General features: G+C 35.4%; 1 protein-coding gene across 1 annotated transcript; it reads right to left on the minus strand.

The window, feature by feature from the left end:
* Window positions 1-200: 200 nt before the first annotated feature.
* On the minus strand, window positions 201-20,718 carry LOC133846887 (metabotropic glutamate receptor). The gene is given in 10 exon segments (XM_062281598.1): window positions 201-1,770; window positions 2,436-2,731; window positions 2,804-2,977; window positions 2,980-3,517; window positions 4,420-4,526; window positions 4,601-4,854; window positions 7,392-7,470; window positions 7,473-8,201; window positions 8,204-8,684; window positions 20,480-20,718. Coding segments are annotated over 9 exon segments (2,934 nt in total). The 5' UTR covers window positions 8,571-8,684; window positions 20,480-20,718; the 3' UTR covers window positions 201-1,380.
* Window positions 20,719-21,050: the final 332 nt, after the last annotated feature.

The raw sequence follows: 21,050 nt of genomic DNA on the forward strand, positions 1-21,050 counted from the left end.
TAGAGCCATACACACATGGTAGTTTTAAGTCGCTATAAGAAGTTTCTTGTTCAAACACAACAAATTGTAAATTTAGTTTTTAGACACTTTCCTCAAACAAGACGCGTATCCCGCATTTTAAAATAAAAAATAAAGTTTATCTATGGATAAAAAAATAAAATCGTTTGTTTTTCTTCATGTAACCGGAAAATATAATTATATTATATTCTTGATTAGCCTCATCAATCAAGATAATATAGTTATAGCCGTCTGTCTGTCCGTATGAAACATTGGATATCACAGACCATAAGAGACAACTCTATATTCTTTTTCGAAAGCATTTATGTTTGAACGTAGAACGAGTTTGTTTCAAGTTTTTGTCACGACCACTTGCGCCCCCGCAAAGGTCAAAAATCGAATAACAAGTGTTAAGCTAGAGACGATATTTGGTACATATCATAATAACTATAGTATTTAAGATTCCTGAAAATTTGGTTGTGATCAGATTAAAATTGTAAAAGTTATTTAGGAAATACTTTTGTACATGGAAAAACTCATTGCAATGAGGTTTTACTTTTATTCACAATGGGTAGCGGGTATCTCACAGTCAAGCACAATCGACTGTAGGTTTCTTACTTGTTTTGAACCGAAAAATATTTTATTGGAATACCGGAACTGCAAAGTATGTAAATATGTATATTTATATATTGAATTTCATACGTGATTTATTAATTCTTTATTTTGTTAAACGCCTGGAATTGTTCAAGTCAAATTAACAAGGTATTTGTAAAATAAAATTGGTAAATTTAAAATTAATAAATTATTAATAACATCTTTGGAACTGGCCCTTAAAACCGGAAGTATTGAAAAAATATTTCTTATAAATAAAAAACGATATTTTAAAATTATAATTTTTAATAGTTCTTTTATAAATACCAATATAGGAATATGTGAAATTCGCTACAAGTTTTCGGAAACTGAGTCACTGTGTAAAGCTGTATTAAACTAATCTTAAAGCCTTAAATTGTAGTGCCTGGCAAGACCAATAATAAATTTCCATAATCAATTTCTTTAAAATCGTCGGCAGACCGTTCCACTTATAAATATAGCAAATTGATTTTTGTGGTGACCGATCTTGTAATATTTATATAAATGTTGACCATAATTGATAAGCCTACATTTAAAATGACTGAATTAATTTCATAGGAAGATTTTGTTTTACTGCATATATCCAACTTTTATCACTCAGCATAATTATGTGTATCTGATTGAAAAATTCTAATGATTCAAACAATTGTCATAAAAATATCTGAGCAATAGATATGGTTTAATGCTATGAAAAAAATGTATGATTTACTTTTTCGATTATGTTGCTTAAAAGTGCTTTATATTTTCGAAATTTCATTCACATTTTGGAGTTGCTTGTGAATCAATCCATGCTTCCTCATTATTTTGAATAATTGTTTGCTTATGTGTTATGTCGGGACTTGGGCTGTTTTGACTACCACTTTGTGAAGCTCGTCCTGACGACGCAGCTATTGTAGCAGCGTTAGCGCTTGCAGATATACCAACTCCAGTTCCGAGGGGCGTGCGGCTATATCCCGAACTTGTTGGCATTGCTTGACCCCCTGCAGTTGTGGCAGAGCGTCGATATACTGTGCTATTCATTGTTAGTTTTCGCACATTTTTATCCGGATGAAAGACCAATATGTATACTTTAGGCGAATAAAGGCAGATCAACGCCACTGAAGCACTTAAGCTAATTGAGATGCATAATGTTGTAATTTGAATCTAAAGGTAGAAGGTATTAAGTTAATAAATATTTAACGTGTTACTTAAACTTAAAATTAATATTTAATAAGTGTTTTATGATTCATTTATTATTTTAAAGTTGCTTTCGATAATATCAACTTAACGAAATGATAAATTTGAAATTTCAATTAGAAGCCAAACAAATTTGTAAGTATGTATATTAAAATTACAATTTATAAAAAATAAACATACCATTTATACGATGTTAAAATATATAAAACATAAATCAAAAATTGATGTTTGGAAAACCCCTGTAAAATTAGAAATTTTAAGTTAAGAATACCAAATATTCAGATTTAATATATGTCTTTTCGTTGACATGCTATTCTCAACTTCTCTTATTTTATACCCACTACCCAAATGTGAAGAGAATATTAAAATATTTAAAACAAAATATGTCGGCAACTCTGATAGAGAATCAATATCAACTATAATGAAACTCCTCTCCGAATTCTCTATACTCAGGATTAATTAAACACTCATATTTACATTACAATTCTTGAAAAAAACATTTTTTCTGTATTTTTGTAATGTGGATACCACAGTCACTAGTTTCAATGATTTAATCATTAGTCTTAATACTCTACCTGGGTAGTGGGTATATAATTTTTATTTGAAATTTGATTAATTTTGTACGAACTCACTTCATACGAGTTCCCGGTACCAAAGTAAATTGGCACAAACGCTAGCCATATGATACATGTGGTATACATTGTAAAGCCAATGAATTTCGATTCGTTGAAATTCTCGGGTATTTTTCTTGTCTTAATAGCATATACTGTGCAAATCGTAATTAGTATCATATTGTACAACTGCGAGAAGAGGAAGGACATATCCTGGATGTTGCACTTAAGAATCACTTCCGTTCGATCTGGGTAATAAAATCGCGTTCCTGGCGGTTCCACAATCATCCATATCATAGTGATTAAGACTTGTATTGCTATTTAAGCAGCAAGAAAGTGTATTGTTAACATAGCAATAAAAAACATAAATTAAACATTAGAGACAATACCGATCAATGATGAGGTTATCACAACTTGAGATTGGGGTGAGATATATTTAAGTCGTTGGGCCGACTTTGATGCAGAGTGAAAGATCCGCGATATGCGATTAGTTTTTGTAAGGAGCGCGCTGTAAATAATTGAGAAGCCGACGCCGATACCGAATCTTTGCAATACGCATGATCAATTGTTGGCTTTGCAATCAGAGCCAGCGTATTGCAGTAACACACCAAAATTCCAAACAATAGAGTGTAGCTTAGTTCACGGCCAGACGCTCGCACAAGTGGTGTATCGTGGTTTTTGGCGAAGAGCACAATAACGAATACAGTCATCGTAATACCAATAAGTGCAACTATCATAGGAACGATTGCAAACAATGAATTCCAGCTCATGTACTGTATGCTTAGAGCAAAGCATGATAATTTATCGGGGTAGGGCCATAGGCCCGGACCACAATCACGGCAAGTGAACTCATCATAAACATACTCGTATGGCTCACAACTGTCACAGATCCAACAGCACGTATCCCCTAAGATTATATAAAAATTATATATTTTAAAACATATTCCGGATATGACAGATAAATCGATTCGATCTAACCTGTTGTTTTTAATCATTCCCGCTTTACAAGGTAATGAGCATGCTGATGTTGGCATTTCCTGTTCCTTATTCCAGACCACGGTCTCCAAATTCAGCTCAAGGTTGTTGAACCATTTTCCAATTACCTTCAAATATGTTACATAACATGTTACATTATATAAATTAATTTTAAGTGTTATTTTTATTTAATTACGTTCTGTTATAAAATTTAACAATCTTACATTTGTGAATATGTCACTACTAAGATGTGTAAACTGTAAGCTTCTAAAAGTAAGGTAGGTACCCCGTAGGGCCTACACTAGCTTCGGACAATCTAAAAGGAGGAAGTATGGATGGATACAATGCTCGCATCACTACGCATCTATATTAACCTCGTTGACAATAAATTACCCACAGACAACACAACCTACGACCTCGTCCTTTTTAGTTAGGACTGAATGAGACATGTTACCGATGTAAGAAGGTTGGTCTCAACTTAATAAAACAACAAATCTTACCTCAGAGGATACAATTTACATGTTAGCTGTCCCACAGACCATAAGGTATTTCACTGGTGCACTACTGTGTACTGACTTACATTAGAAGATACAGAAGTGTACTCGTATAACCCCAAAGTACACCTTCCATTATAAAGTTGATGAGGTCTTACACAAAAACAGTGATTGAAATCGATCATAAGCAATAAATAGGATCATTGATATTACTGATCTAACTATTTACAATTAATTACAATTTGCTTTTACAATTATTATTATAAGAAACTCAACTTTTATTACCTAATGCTCAAGTCTGCAATGTGCAATTTTCACATTAAAATAGAGGCTTTTCGAAGGCAAACCAAATTCATTAGGACTTATTTGTTTTTAATGTTTTAAGTATTTATCAATGGAAAAAAATCTACAGCGATTAAGTACGTCTTAACATAATAAACATATTTACATATACATAACTGCATATTAATAATAAAGAGAATAGGTTTATGCTGATCTCACAATTTGTGACGTTTTAAAAAGTTAATACTGTTTACCTTGTATTGATACCCAGTAGAATTATCCAGTCGTTGATAATTTAATATATCATACCTAGCCAAGCCATCTCCTTGACGATCAAATTTTACTTCACTGCCAGCCAGATCTGCAGCAATTAAGAAATATTATCAAGGTTTGATTAAATGTGTGGTGTTTGTATAATAGAAAGCGAAACAGTACCAACAAATGAGACGTTTAACAAGTAATTATTGTAAAAGTCTTTGCCATCATAGCTGGCCATATCAGGACACGCCTGTGAATGGATGTCAACTACTGGCTTGCGATACCATACGGACTCGCTATGTGCATGACTTTGTTGACCTCCTTCATTTTCATTATTCAGCGTGCACAGATCAGTGTGTAAGTGATGAAGCGCATGGGCAAAGGCGTAGACGGCATCAACAACGAACTGTGTTTTTGATTCTTGTTCATATCTAAAGCAAAACACATACAAAAAAACATATATATTTATTTTCTATATACCTAATCGCTAAATTGTCGTAAATTATCGCTATATGTCGTAGAATAATATATGATATTTTGCTAACACGGCATATGTGTTATATCCTTGATCACCGCCAACGGCAAAGACGACTTAGCTATGTCTGAACGTACCGAAAAATATAGACACATTCTCGCTAAATTATCGTATGTACAGGTAAATATTACATGATATTTTGTTAACATGGAACGTGTGTAACACCGTCAACAGTCGAGACGATGTATATCCGCACGTCTTTCTGCCTTTCCGTACGAACACCTACATTTTATATCAAGGTACTTTTAAATGTTTGCTACGCTAACTTCCGATAACAAAAATACAAAACAAAAAAAATAAATAATATGCATGACTTTGAACCTAGATTCGTGGGTCTTGAAAATAAGGGTTTGGGGAAAAATTGTTTAAATAAACATTTATAAGATAGAAATTGCCATGCACTTTTATTTATTTCCATTATTCAGTAAAAAGGACCATTTAGAAAACCTATATTATTTTATTCATTATTAATGCCGATTTATATATTTTTCAATATCCAAAAATTTGGCGGTTTTACAATTTTAAAAAATTTGCCGACTTTAAAATTTTTCTATTTCCAAAATTTTGCCAATTTTAAAATTTCTTTGATTTTAAAAATTTTGCCGATTTTACAATCTTTTTCGATTTCAGATTTTTAAAATTGTGCCGATTTCACAATTTTTTCCGCTAAAATGGCTGGCACACTCAACCATTCATTTTTTTATTTTATTTATTTATTTTTATTTTATTTATTTTTTATCGTCTTGCTCGCGGCATTGCTGACTGTAAAATAAATGAAAAATGTATAAATACATAATATCGTGTATGATACGTAACGCTCACAGCCTACTTACTGTTATTCATTACTATAAATGCAGTCATGTCGGTGGAGTAATAGCAGTCTCCTGGCTCTAAGCTACCTCCCTACCAATTTTCACTTAAATCTGTTCTGCCGTTCTTGATTTATAAGTGGTCAAACATTATAGACTTTCATTTATATATTATATTATATATAGATTCAAAAGCATGTCGAACGAATGTTTTAGATCGTTTGGCCGGTGTGACCGCCAGTATGCCGGTACAAGCCTTTTGAATGGCTTCTACGTTTACGCAACGTAGATACTTTACGTCTTGAAGCAGAAACGTATTATTCGCAACAGCATTATTGCGACCTTAGAAGAGCCGAGCGCTGCAATTAGAACCCCAGGGCCTCTTCAACTCATTTTGAAATTCAACGTGCGAAGTTCGCACTGCGAACGCAGCGTACGTCACACACTCGGTTCAGTCGCATGCGGAACGATGAGCACGAGTTTGTATGTATGCGTCTATGTATCTATTAAAATGCGTATGCATGTGAAGTTTTGTAACTTGCAGTTGCTGCGCAAACTAGCGATAGAGCACGTCAATTTTGTTTTCCGCGACGCAAGTCTCGAAAATCAAAATGACATCAATTGCTCGTGTCTTAGATGATTGCATTTAAATGGCGCCTCCATAAGGACTGCATTGGCTTTGCTGATAGTTTGCAAGCAAGAATACACACATATTTTGTATTTTTTAAAAATGCGGCTTACAAATTTTCATTCCTTTTTTAGCTTACTTACAGAAGTATTAACTAATTTTGATTTTTGATGATTGAAAATTTGTACATTTAAATATTAAAATAAAGCCATCATTATTTTGTGTAAACTTTATTTAAAACTCTATTTAAAAAATTTGAACTTTAAAAAATAAATACATTCAAATCGGGTAACGATACAATTACAGAAATATATTACAAACATAATTACAATCAAAAATTAAATATATTAGCCAAAATAAGTTTCTGATATTAATATTTAAATGATTTTTTTATCAGTATTAATTTTTGTTTTCTCAAATTTTCTGAAATGTTATTGTTATCTACAGAATATAAAAATAATTTTGTTTATAGTATTTAAATATCAAACTATCGACAGAGCCAATGCATTCCCTATGTGTTTTCATCAGCTGTCGTTGTCATTTTCGATACTTTCGTCGAGGCTAACAAAAAAAATTGAAGTGCGCTAGTGCTAGTTTGCGCGGCAACTGCACGTTGCAAAACTTCATATGCAAACACATACTAATATAGGCGAACATGTATATACTATGTTATATAGACGCATACATACACGAAACCACAACGCGAAGAAATACGCTCGTGCTCATCGTTCCGCTTGCGATCTGCGACTCAACCGAGTGTGTGACGTACGTTGCGCGCTGTCTTCGCACTTCGACCCGAAGAGGTTCCACTATTTTTCTAGTACATTTGTTTACAAAGCTTAAACGATAAAACCGTATCATTTGTTATATTATATATATATTACACACTTATTTTAAGTCTGGTTTAATTAAAATATAATAAAATGGCACAAACGATAATTGCGCAAAAATGGCACAATACTAATCGAAATTTAACAATTTGTTTTAGATACTCACCCAACTTTTTCTGATAACCTTAAGTTATCATCACAAATAACTCTTCGTTCATGGTTTGTTGAATTATCTTCAGAGCTGTTTTTATAGCACAGTTAAAAGTATCTTCCCAGTATTCTGCGAACCAAGGATTACGCTGATTGGAAAGTGGCGTTAATTGCATCATATAACGATCAAAGTCTTCAATAATCTCCGATTGCAACTCAACCGTTATTGCACCCTCCGCTATGTCCTCCAATCCTTCAAGGAGCTTTTGCTGTTTGCCCCACCCGTCGCTTGCTATCCAATGCAGCGGATGCGTTAAATTTGCGCGTTTCGCCGCTTGTAGAATGCGTCGAGCGTCCTCAGCACGAGTGAAAAGAACAACACCTCTAGCACTTGGTTTTAGTAGTTTGCTAATAATTGCATCAAAGACCTTATCATCTGCTGCACTGGGTACTTTCTCAGCAGCAGCAATGCACACATGTCGTTCGCTTGCTTCCTTATGGAACGCTTCAATACCGTATTCGCCATAAGAGCCTTCCGAGTGAATTGTGGATACATAAGACCAGTTAAAGTTCTTTATAATATCGACCAACGCGACGGACTGAAATGTATCTGGCGGCACCGTTCTGGCAAACAGATCAAAGCGTGATTTGTCGGAAAGTGTTTTGGCTGTGGAAGCTGGTGATATTTGTGGTATGTGGAAGAGTCGAAAAAGATTTGCCACTTGCAGAGACACAGAACTGTAAGAGCCGCCGATGACTCCAAACACTGGTCCGGAAGACGCATTTTTCTTCAACAATGGACTGGAAGCATCGGAGCATTCAAAATTGAGGTATCCAAGTTGTTCAGCGATGCGCGCACGAACTGTAGAGATTGATTTAAAGCATAAGTGTCGCGCGAACATGTGTCTAAAATATGTACGCCTATCGTGATACCAGGGAGCAAATTTGAATCATTATTAACTCGGTCAATGGCGTAGAGCATAGCCTCCAATCGTTGCACTCCTCTATTGTAGACCTTGGGCCCGCATGGCGATGCACCCTCGCCTTTCTCATGCACGGGAAACAAACCACCCAGAATTATATCGCCTGGTAGCGATACTGATACTGTATCCTGTGGTTGGGACTTTCCGCCAATTACCACATCTGTCTTCCATATCAGCACTAAAACTAAAATTACTTTTCCATAAGATTTCATTTTAGTCGCTTCTCCGGTTATGATGGTTTTATTAGTTAATCAATTAATCCACCATAATTCATACCATTATTCATAATTTACGTTTTTTTTTCAAATTTCAGAAACATTTATCATCTATAAGAGACAAGTTGAAATATTTTTCAAAATAATAAATTAAACATTTTATTTTATATGAATTACTAAGCACAAATCAAAACATATTAAGACACCCATGTTACATTATATTACATGTTTATGGTATACTATATCCCATTCTTTCTGAACTTGAACATAACAGGTTGGCTGATAAGTCCCCGGTCTGACACATAGATGGCGTCGTTAGTATTGAATTCAAATTATTTTTATATAGTACTAACTTTCAAATGATTCGTGTCAAAATTTGACGTCTGTCAGTCAATTAGTTTGTGAGATAGAGCGTCTTTTGTGAAGCAACTTTTGTTATTGTGAAAAAATGGAAAAAAGGAATTTCGTGTTTTGATAAAATACTGTTTTCTGAAGGGAAAAATACAGTGGAAGCGAAAACTTGGCTTGATAATAAGTTTCCGTAGTCTCCCTTAGGGAAATCAACAATAATTGATTGGTATGCAAAATTCCAGCGTGATGAAATGAGCACGGAGGACGGTGAACGCAGTGGACGCGCGAAAGAGGTGGTTACCGTCGAAAACATCAAAAAAATCCACAAAATGATTTTGAATGACCGTAAAATAAAGTTGATCGAGATAGCAGAGACCTTAAAGATATCAAAGGAACGTGTTGGTCATATCATTCATCAACATTTGGATATGCGGAAGGTCTGTGCAAAATGGCTGCCGCGCGAGCTCACATTTGACCAAAACCACCGTGCCACAAGTCATTGAGAACGATGGCAAAATTCATGAATTGGGCTTCGAATTGCTTCCCCACCCACCGTATTCTCCAGATCTGGCCCCAGCGACTTTTTTGTTCTCAGACCTCAAAAGGATGCTCGCAGGAAAACATTTGACTGCAATGAAGAGGTGATCGCCGAAACTGAGGCCTATTTTGAGGCAAACCGAAGGAGTACTACCAAAATGGTATCAAAAAATTAGAAGGTCGTTATAATCGTTGTATCGCTCTTGAAGGGAACTATGTTGAATAATAAAACGAATTTTGACAAAAAATGTGTTTTTCTTTGTTAGACCGGGGACTTATCAGCCGACCTGTTAACTATGAACAACGATGTATGTATCTGAAAATTTGATCTGAGATTTTGATTTTTTTTTAGAAAACTAACCGCAAAAATAACGAGAATGAGATTATGGTGTTGAAGAAATGTCGCTTAGATGGTCATTCAATACTCTTTATACCCATAGGATAGAAGGGTATTATAACTTTGTGCCGGCAGGAAATGTATGTAACAGGTAGAAGGAGGCATCTCCGACCCTATAAAGTATATACTATATATTCTTGATCAGCGTCAACAGCCGAGGCGATATAGCCAAGTCCGTCTGTCCGTATGTCCGTCCGTCCGTATGAAACACAGCATTTGTTATGTTTGCACGCAGATCAAGTTTGTTTCAAATTTTTGCCACGCCCACTTCCGTCTCTGCAAATCAAAAAAATCGAATAATAATAATTACTATAATAGTTATGATTCCTGAAAATTTGGTTGCGATCAGATAAAAATTGTGGAAGTTATTAAAGAAATATTTTTGTATGGGCAAAAACGCCTACTTACTAGGGGTCTGAGTTGCTTTGGCCGACAATCGTGCCGTCTATGGTATATTTTGAATGGTGTACTATATCGATATACCAAACATAACTTTTGGTATATTTTTAGTATTTTCGGTATATTTTGAAAATGATACCGCAATATTTTGCCCTATTAAAATGGGTAGCGGGTATCTTACAGTCGAGCACACTCGACTGTAACTTTCTTACTTGTTTTACCGTACGCTATTGCCAACTTTAAGTTCGAACTTTTAGGCAAAGTAGTACATAATAATAATAAAAAGAATGGTATATTATTACAACTCGATCAGAGCGTACAAAGCAATGTTGCTCGCTCAAGTCATTAAATTCTTTATTTGACATTTTAAGTAGTGGTCGGCACCAATACATATTTATATTAATATTGGATTTGTGTTTATATTTATGACTTCTTTAAACAATAACAATTAATAAGATCAGAAGTTATACGATGTGCCAAAGAAGCATGCCTTCGGCACATGAATATTTATGCTGTGCGTGTCTGGTTAGAGGCGCGGCAGAGAAAACTGCAAAGACGCGAGATAGGTGATATTGTGCATTGGATCAAATAAACAAAAGTATAAAATAGTCTTGTATACATATATACATACGTATAAATATTATTGCAGCACCATAAAGCAAATGGTTGCAATAATGTTTTTATTTTCAACACTTGCCTACAAACAAATAGGGAAAAATTCACAAAGAAATGTGTATCAATGAATACATATTTAATTTATTAATATTTACTTTATTAATTTGATTTAAAGTCGAATAAATCTTTTAAGTAAAAATAAGGAAGTATAAAAATAAGTAAGAAAGCTACAGTTCAATGAAAGCAGAAAAGAAAATATATCAAATTAATATACCATACCAAAATAATAAATGTATTCGAGATATGCTAATTTGGTATATTGACAAAATACTACATTCAAAATATACTATATAAAATATACCGGAATGTCAGGCAAAGCAACTAAGACTCTTAGTAAGTAGGTGCTTTGGCTTACAAAGGTATTTCTTAAATAAATTGTATAGTTTTTGCCTGATCGCAAACAAATCTTTAGGAATCGTAAAATCTATAGTTCGTCTTTAAAATTCTAAAATCACGCTTGTTATTCCATTGTTGGCGATTTGCTGGACGGGAGTGGGCGTAGAAAACATTTGAAATAAAGGCTCGGAGATGCCTCTTTCTGCGTGTTACATACTTTTCATGGAATCATTATACCGATTGTGAGCATTTTAAATAAATTTAATCAATGTAGTCAATTTCATTCCATAACCATACTTCTTTGGATGTTGACGTACTAACAGCAGTACCATCAAGTGGCCCAGCGATACCAATCAAGGGCTTGTTGACGCGCGGACAAAACAAAATAAATTTGTGAACATCATGCATTAATCGAAAACAGCGTATAAATATTAAAAGACGCTGGACAGCCAATTAAGTTAACTTAAAAATATGTTAGGATATACATATGTATAAGAAGATGAAAAACAATTAAATACCCGATAAATATGCTAATAATAAGGTTTTGAGCAGAGGAATAGATATACTAGAGCAAACTACGTTATTAAGATTATTATAATTCACACATAGAATACGGAAGGGATTATGGCAAGCAAAGTTAGTAGTTCTTCCTGAAATGAGAAGAGGAAGAAAATTCCTAGTGATCCTGGCCGGAACTGCAAAACTAATTTGACTTAACTGCTCCAAAGTGTCTATTTCACCATTAATTAGTCTCTGTATGAAAACAGCACCTTGCATAGTTCTACGGTCAGAAAGAGAAGAAAGGTTTAGTAATAAAAGTCTACTGCGATAGGGTGGTAATCTAATATTAGGATTCCAATTTAAACTACGAAGAGCAAATAACAAGAATTGTTTCAGCACCGACTCAATCCTATCTTGATAAACCCTATACTGGGGATTCCAGACAAGAGATCCGTACTCAAGGATAGGACGAACCAGTGAGACGTACAAAGTTTTGGTAATGAAGGGATCGTTCAACTCTTTCGACCAGCCTTTTATAAATCCCAGAACAAGTCATTAACAACTTCAATTCGCTCAAGAGGAGTGTTATATAAAACATAGTTATTTACATGGGAAGAACCCCTACAAAAGGTTATAAACTTACATTTATTGCTATTGAGATGTAACATATTTACTCTGCACCAAGATTCAAGACGATTAAGGTCACATTGCAACAGTGACATTGCAAGACTATCATTAAATGTCAGGAAAGCTTTACGTCATCAACGTACATAAGTACACGGAATGCTCAATAACAGAAGGGAGATCATTTATAAACATAGTGAACAATAGAGGACCCAAATGATTACCCTGGGGCACACCAGAAGTAACTTGGACACATTTAGATACAAATCCAATATAATAAACATTCTAAATTCTGTTGTAAAGGTATGAGGAGATCCACTCAATTAGGCTATGAGGAAACCCTAAAAGATAAAGTTTATACAATAGAGGTGATGACTTACTGAGTCAAAAGCCTTACTAAAATCGGTGTTAATGGCATCTATTTGCATTTTATTCTTGAATCCTTTAATTACAATAGAAGAGAACTCCAATAAGTTAGTAGAAGTGGACCTAGATTTCACAAACCCATGTTGGTAAGGGCAAATTATAGATTTACACAGATGTTGCGGTTGAGAAGTTATGATTTTTGCAAATGTTTTCGGAGACAATTTAGATATACCGCGATAATTTTGAACTTTAGATTTGTTCCCTTTTTTAGAATAGGTAGAATGTATGACTTTTTCCAGATTTTTGGAAAATAGCATGAGTTTACGGACAAATGAAACAATTTAAAAAGCTGCTTACAGATACTATTAGCACAATACCTTAGCACACAACTAGGCACTCCATACGGACCTGCCGATAAAACAGGTTTTATAGCCAATAGTTCCGTTAAAATAGAGCTTTTAGTAATTAAAGAACCAAAAATACAATTAGATTAATTTAACTAATAAGAATAAGAAAAGGAGTTTTGAAAACTAGGAACAGAATAGGTCGTTTGGAAAAAGACCGCAAATAAATCGGCAATGCCAGGACCATTAGATACTGTCATATTCTCCAAAGACATAAATGATGGCGATGACGCGGATCTACGCTTCGATTTATGGAAGTCATAAAATCGTTTAGGATCACGCTGAAATCTTATTCTGCACCTACTCAAATAATTATTATAACACTCATTGCTATGAGTGCGAAAAGCAGCTTGAGCAACACAATAGCGGAGAAAATCAAGAGAAAAACCTTTCCTTGAAGTTTTTGTAAAGTCTCTACTTACGATTTTTAAATTCGATAATTTCTTAGTAAACCATAACGGTTTATCAGACAAATGTGGAATTCTTGATGGAGCACAAGCATCAAAAAGCGAGTTCAAAGTAGCATAAAAAATTCAACCGCAATATCAAAGTACGTAGACAAAGAAGGTTGCGATCAGTCAGTTTGAGATATAAGCAGGGCAAATTTCTCAAAACACAACGTACACTAGACTCTGACGCAATATAAGGCAGCTCCAACGAAATTTCTCAAGTGGGATGGTAAGGGTCTTCGGGTGAAGATATAGAGAACAGGAATCTGGGTCTAAAACAAAACTAAGGTCTAAAGACCTGTTTAAACAATTTAGAGAACCATTAATCTGAGACAATGATACTCCGAAAAGACTATCAATAACAAGTAAGAAAGCTACAATCGAGTGTACTCGACTGTGAGATACCCGCTACCCGATTTGAATAAAAGCAATATATTTTGCGGTATTATTCTCAAAATATACCAAATATACTACAAAAATACTAAAAATATACCAAATGGTATAGATGTATATCGATATAGTACCACATTCAAAATATACCATAGACGGCACAATATTCCAGTTTGTCAGCCAAAGCAGCTAAGACCCCAGTAAGTAGGCGTTTTTGCCCATACAAAAGTATTTCTTTAATAACTTCGACAATTTTTATCTGATCGCAACCAAATGTTCATAACTACTATAGTTGTTATTGTATGTACCAAAATTCGTAACTCTAGCTTTAAAATTACGCTTATTATTCGATTTTTTCATTTGCGTGGGCGGAAGGGGCGTGGCAAAAATTTGAAACAAACTTGATCTGCGTGCAAACATAACAAATGCTGTTGAAAAAATGATAGCTCTATCTCTTATAGTCTCTGGGATCTAGGTGTTCATACGGACAGACAGACAGACGGACATGGCTAGATCGTCTCGGCTGTTGACGCTGATCAAGAACATATAAACCTTATAGGGTCGGAGATGCCTCGTTCTACCTGTTACATACATTTCCTGCCGGCACAAAGCTATAATACCCTTCTACCCTATGGGTAGCGGGTATAAACACAGAGGGCAAAGTCAATTAAAATTCTTGGCCGAATGTCATGATTTACCAGCAATATTGAAATCACCAAGGGCTATAAAGTGATCACGATCAGAAAGCATGTTATAAATGTTATTAATTATAGAAAAATGAGCTAAATACGAAGCATCATCTGAAGCAGGAGGATATATGAGCAAGAAACGAAAATGATAAAACTACCAAAGGATAATTTTACAGCAACTAGCTCAATATCAGAGATGTGATCAATCAATTCTGAAGAAAATTGAGCATCTACTGTAATAAAAACTCACCATCACGACGTACCTTGCGGTCACGTCTGTATAAGGAAAATCTACTAAAAAATTTCCGTATCAAGAATGTCATTCTTTAACCATGTTTCAATGGCAATGACTATGAAAGGGAAAGATATACTATTTAAGTATAGGTCAGTAAGTTCACTGCAAATGCCTCTTACATTCTGATAACCAAGAAGTAAAGAAGATGTTAGTTTTTTGAACTGACAGACATAGACGAAGGCTTTGAAGTAGAATTCTTGCTACTGTTAGGAAGAAAATCAGGAGACCGATTTTTCTTTTTAGCAACAAATTCTTTGACTAACAGGTGTTCCGGCCAAAGCTATTTACTGCACATCATGCTAAATTGTTCAGCGGAAACATTTATTTTAAAAGATGAAATCTCCCGTTCGTACGAGACATTAAATTTGTCCACCTTAATACTGGCTTGAGATTTGGACTTAATATAAGCCCGAACATTATCAGATGTCGTTTCAGGGGCAAGGCTTGAGACAAAAATCTGTTAAAGCGGTGGCACCGCAACTAACGTGTTGTGGACAGCTACAGCAGGAGCTGGAGGCGATTCTTCAATCGTTAAAGCACTGATGATATCGACTGAGAATTGTGGTGGCGGAATTTCTTCAACCGTCTCCATTTCAGCCGACACCAAAATCGAAGTAGTAGCAGGAGATTCCATGCTTAATGACGTAATGTTGAATTTCCAGAGCTACCGAGGGTTAAGGGGACGGAGAACTAAATGACATTAATTCGCCAGCAGGTGGTACGGATAAACTTGGGACATCAACAGGGGCAGAAAGCTCAATTGGGGCAATCGACCCAGAATCCAAAGCGGAGAAGCTATCGGAGAGTTTTTAAAGCCCGCCAATACATCTTTAAAACCAGTTCGCGTATGCCGTATAAACCCAGCAATATGGCGTTCAGAGTCCCTACAGTGTTCACAAGTCCATCTCAATCCTGACTTGGCTGAAATTAAATCCACAATACTGCCGTTAAAGCCAGCTCATGTGCAACGTTATCGCATAACCAGCAACAAACAAAACCCATTTTGGCACCAACCGGCATCCGGCATTTCTTGTTATAGCAGACTAAGATTATTAAACCAATCAAAAAAAATAAATAAATATAATCAAAAATAGGTCAAATAATTGCATGCTAATATGATCTGTACTTACAAAGAGCACAAAACACAGAGAGTAAGCACAGGGTGTAGTATAATTACTACAGAAAAACACACAACGATTTAACAATCAGTAGTTAAACACAAGTAAGTAGTTAAGCACAAGTAATATAGACATGAAATTGTATGTAAATCACAAAGTTTAAGAATGAAGAAGAAAAACACGTCCGACTGCGACTGCGAGAGAAAGCGAAACAATAGAATGAACGCGAACTTGGTAGGACCAGCTGCCCCTGTTGGGGCAAAGCATAGACCAGTGGAAGTCCGTAGCTGTCCCGGTGGAGCGTATAGGTGAGGATAAGGCGAACAACTGAGATGAGAAGAGAGGCCCAAGTGCAGCTAAGCATCTTTTTCGCCATGTACAAGGCTCCGGTGGCCTTCTTCGCCATTAACACGTTGAGCTTCCATGTCAGTTTGCTATCCAGGACCACACCTAGGTATTTTACTGCTAGGCTCGGCTTTAGCATAGTGCAGCCTATCTTGGGAGGGGACCACGCAGGTACCTTATACCTCTTTGTGAAGAGGATAACGTCCGTTTTGTCCTCGTTAATACTGAGCCCGGCTGCTACAGCCCATGCCTTAACTTCCCGCAACGTAAGTTCCATTACGAAACTGAGGGTGGTTGTGCATTTCCCAGCTTGCCCTTCGTGTAAGCCTGCTGGTTTGGGGCCATCAGATGCAATGAATTGCTCCTGATGTGCATATCAAGTAGCTTCTCCAGTTTTAAGCAGAAAAGAGGTTAGGCTGAGTGGCCGAAAGCCATTTTGGACCACGTGACTGCATTTGCCCGCCTTAGGCAAAAAGATGACTTTAGAGGTCCTCCAAAAAGTGGGGATATGACACCATGCGAGGCACGCCGTGTAAATCTCCGATAATCATGGAACAATCGCAGATTTGCTGGCTTGCAGCATCGCTGGTAAAAGTCCATCGAGACCGGGCGACCTTACCTTTGCAAAGGAGTCGATAGCCCAAGTAATTTGGTTTGTATTGCTTAGACCGACAGGAGGTCTCATAACTGGGAGACTAGGAAAGAGCTGCCAGTCATTGTTCTCTGTTCCAATACATCCCTGCTCTCCGTCCACACTCCATCGCCCGACTTAAGCAGACTGGGACTGGAAGTCTGCTTGAACAACAGCTTCCTTAGTCTGGAGGTGTCTTTAATGTTGTCTAGGACTGAGCAGGAGAGCCTTCTCCTCTTCTTGTAGGACTTCAGGAGAGACTTGTACTCGTTGGAGAGAGAGTTCGCCACGAAGCGATGAGAAATCTGGGTTCCACCAAGGTGGCTTCGATCGTCTCGTCGGTCTGGAGACCTTACAGGATCGGCGGAACGCAGATAGTAGCCCTTCTGAGAGCACATTAATAGATGTTTCAGAACGTGAACTTAACTCAATCACCAAAAATGAATGTTGCCGATTAATAACCATTGTTGGCCGTAGCATTATGCATGCAATTCCTTAGAGCGGTTTTAAGAAAATTGACCTTTTGTTAACCCGCCAAAACAAGTTAATTTCGCACGTGCATTGAGTAACTGGAATCACGGCGGAACCAGTCAGGCCAAAGATGACTCAAAGCGGACCACTCTAGTGTAATTAAGATGCTTAATCTCGTAATAAATATAGAACATTTTGGTAAATTTATACAGTATATTTTAACGTTTTACAATTAGAAGCTACCAAATTATGAATTAAGCGATAAAAATAAAGAATGGACTTGCTATTCTGAATAACCTAATGTGAACATTTTAAAGGTTTCATTTTAGTTTTAAGCGCTGTTTTCGGTAACCTTTATGACTCCAAATTTAACACGGAACATTTGCTTTTTAAATAAATGCACAATATAAAAAACAGATGAAATCACATTCATTGCCTATTTGTATGGGATATATTATTGCAACTTGGCTGCAATATTTTTTGATTTTAAATTTCATATTAAGTCTTGCGACTCGAAATATTAATTAATGCTATTTCGCTTCATGAGTAAATGCATCAGAAACATTATTTTAATTTTTTTTTAATTATCGATCTTAATGCTTTTCTTCATTTTGCTGATATGGTTGCGGAATAATGAGTTGTCTATTTTTTCGCACGTGGAACAGTTGATTTGACATCCACATACATTTCAGTACCGGATACGCTCGATACGCTCTACAATTTTCTTGTGTTGGGATACGCGGGACGAAATAAAGTCGCAAAAATTTTGCATTTTTGTTTTTTAAATATGGAGTTGCGCGGGAAAACACGATTTCGCGCATCTGGGAACAGGGCCTTAATTAATAAGACAACAATTCACTACAAGTTAATAAAAAATGTACTTGATGATAGAAAACAGTTATTCATAAGATTGTATATCCACTATTCATAGGGTAGAAAATAATGTATGTAAGAGAAATCATTTCCGATATATTTATAAATTTTCTTGATCAGCGTTAACAGCGGAGTCGATACAGCTGACCGTTTGTCCGCATGAACACCCAAATCTCAGAGAGTATACAATATATTAACAGCACTTGTTTCCACGCACATTAACTCGAAAAAATTTAAAAGCATGCGTCATTTGTAAGCAACAGATTTGTGCTATATATACATATTACATATGTTTCTTGAAATTTTTTCTTGCGATCATATACAAATTGTAGAGGTTATTTAATAAATACTCTTATGTGACAAAGAAACGCCAACTGCAATCGGGTCTTAGTTGCTTTGGCTGACAATCTGGAACATTTTTAACTCGAAGGTATATTTTATTAATTGTTACGGTATATGTAAATAATATTGTTTTATTAAAAATGGTATGTTACAGTCGAGCACACTCGATATTTCGTTCAGCAGTTCCCAGCACAAAATAAAAAGTATCGATACTTCGATACTGATATGTTTGTGAGTGTGCAATTGGCTGTTCCACAGACAAATTTTTCGCAGACTTTGGCAAAGGGATTTCATGCAAAAACATAATAAAATACTATACAATAAAACAATGAAAGAAAACGTGTGTAGGCATTTTCTCGTGAAAAGAATAAAGCACAATTTTTGACGTACGGAAAAGCCATTGTTTTGCAAGTTCCACAAATTTTAGGGACCATTTTGGCAACTAAATTTGGCAGAAAAATTTGGTCCGTGTGTATGAACGCCTATAAGATATAGAAATATCATTTTTCCAACAGCATCGCAGATCAATATTGTTTTAAATTTTTCAAGTTCACTTCCACTATCGCAAATTGACATAACTCGAATGACAACTGTAATTTTGAAGCTAAAGTTGCGAATAGCGCACGAGCAAACTCGATGGTAGCTTTTTACTTATTATCCTATTTTTCTCAGAATCTAGCTTTGACAGCATTATCTTATAGTATCAAATCTCGAGAGAAGCAAAAATTCGATTTGTGTTTCTTTGAATTCTGTACAGACATAAAGCCAACTGTCAATTGTTGTAACTAAAGTTTCGGGCTCCATTTCTGTTCATGCTCGGCAATAAAATGCTATCAAGATGCGCTAAAAATCATTATACAGTTGAAAAATAACCTCACACAAAAAATCGTAAATTATAGCCGAGTGTTCTGGACTTTACGAGACCCGCTACCTAACATAAACAAAATTAATATAACGACAAAATACTAAATTAATCCAAAGGCTATAAACATACATATGTACATACATAGATATGTAGACTATTCCGTTTAAAGAATGTGTTCTCTACAGTACAATATGTACCGTGTTGTCGACCAAAGCAACTATGTTTTAATACATATATATGTAAATATATTTGTAGTTACATGCATACATATGTATATGGTATATGCACTAGAAATACACAAATAAAATATTTTTAATACATCAATACATTTATGTATGTATGTATATACATACATACTTATGTACATATTTGCAACTAATACAAAAGACTTGTTCAATTCTCGCTACACTCATCCATACAGAGATACTTACACATACATATTTAACTAAATAAACTATTATAAAAGTATATAATGCTGAAATAATAGCCCTGAATATATAATACATACATAGAGAAATAAATATCTTAATTATGTACACTTGTATATATGTAATGACATGCGTACATATGTACATACTTATGTATTAAACGATTCATATGTGCGCATATGCATTATAGGGTGTCCTATGTTACAGGATTCTTCACCTATGCTGGTTTCTGTAAATGTGTGGGTGTTAAGACAAACACTGATGTGTCTTCCAAGTACACACACATACATACATACATCCAGGTCCCCTTAAGTGGCACCAGCGCGTAATTTTATCATTTACAGTTGTGACACTTACAAATATATATATAAATATATATATATACATAGTTATGTGTGAGTTACCACTGGATGTACTTACCGCAATTGTAATTGTTTAGTTTAATATTTTCTACATTTATTAACAAAGTCCTTGCTCAATATAAATTTCAGTTATAGGTGCACACACATCTGTGCATACCATTAACCGTAGATAAACTGATTTCCTCATGATAAGCCCAAGCAGTTCTTGTACAAGCAGCAGAAGCTAAAACCATCGGAGTAATACAACAACAAGCGGAGGAGCCAAACATTAGAGAGGTTGCCATCATGAAAAGAACAACAACACAGCAAAACAGAAACAACAGAATCCATCTAACTGTCCATCTCTCCCTGGATGGCCTTTTTCAGGAGCGTAAGCACTACTGCAGCAGCCGCAATGGACCTTAAAGAGAAACGTCGCAGCATTCAAAGTAGCAGCAGCAAATACACACTCGTAGGTCAAATTTGCAGCATAGGCCACTCTTAAAAAAACCCTACAACAGTAAAGAGCAAAAGTAAAGAGATGATGGCTAAAGCTCCATTCCCAAAAAGCTTTTATTTTGTACTCTATGGCTCTTGTTGCTCCTCGTTTAACAGCAAACGCATTATGCATACGATTTAACTAAGAATAA

This window comes from Drosophila sulfurigaster, chromosome 4 (genome assembly GCF_023558435.1).
Source record: "Drosophila sulfurigaster albostrigata strain 15112-1811.04 chromosome 4, ASM2355843v2, whole genome shotgun sequence".
NCBI classification, from domain to species: Eukaryota; Metazoa; Arthropoda; class Insecta; order Diptera; family Drosophilidae; genus Drosophila; species Drosophila sulfurigaster.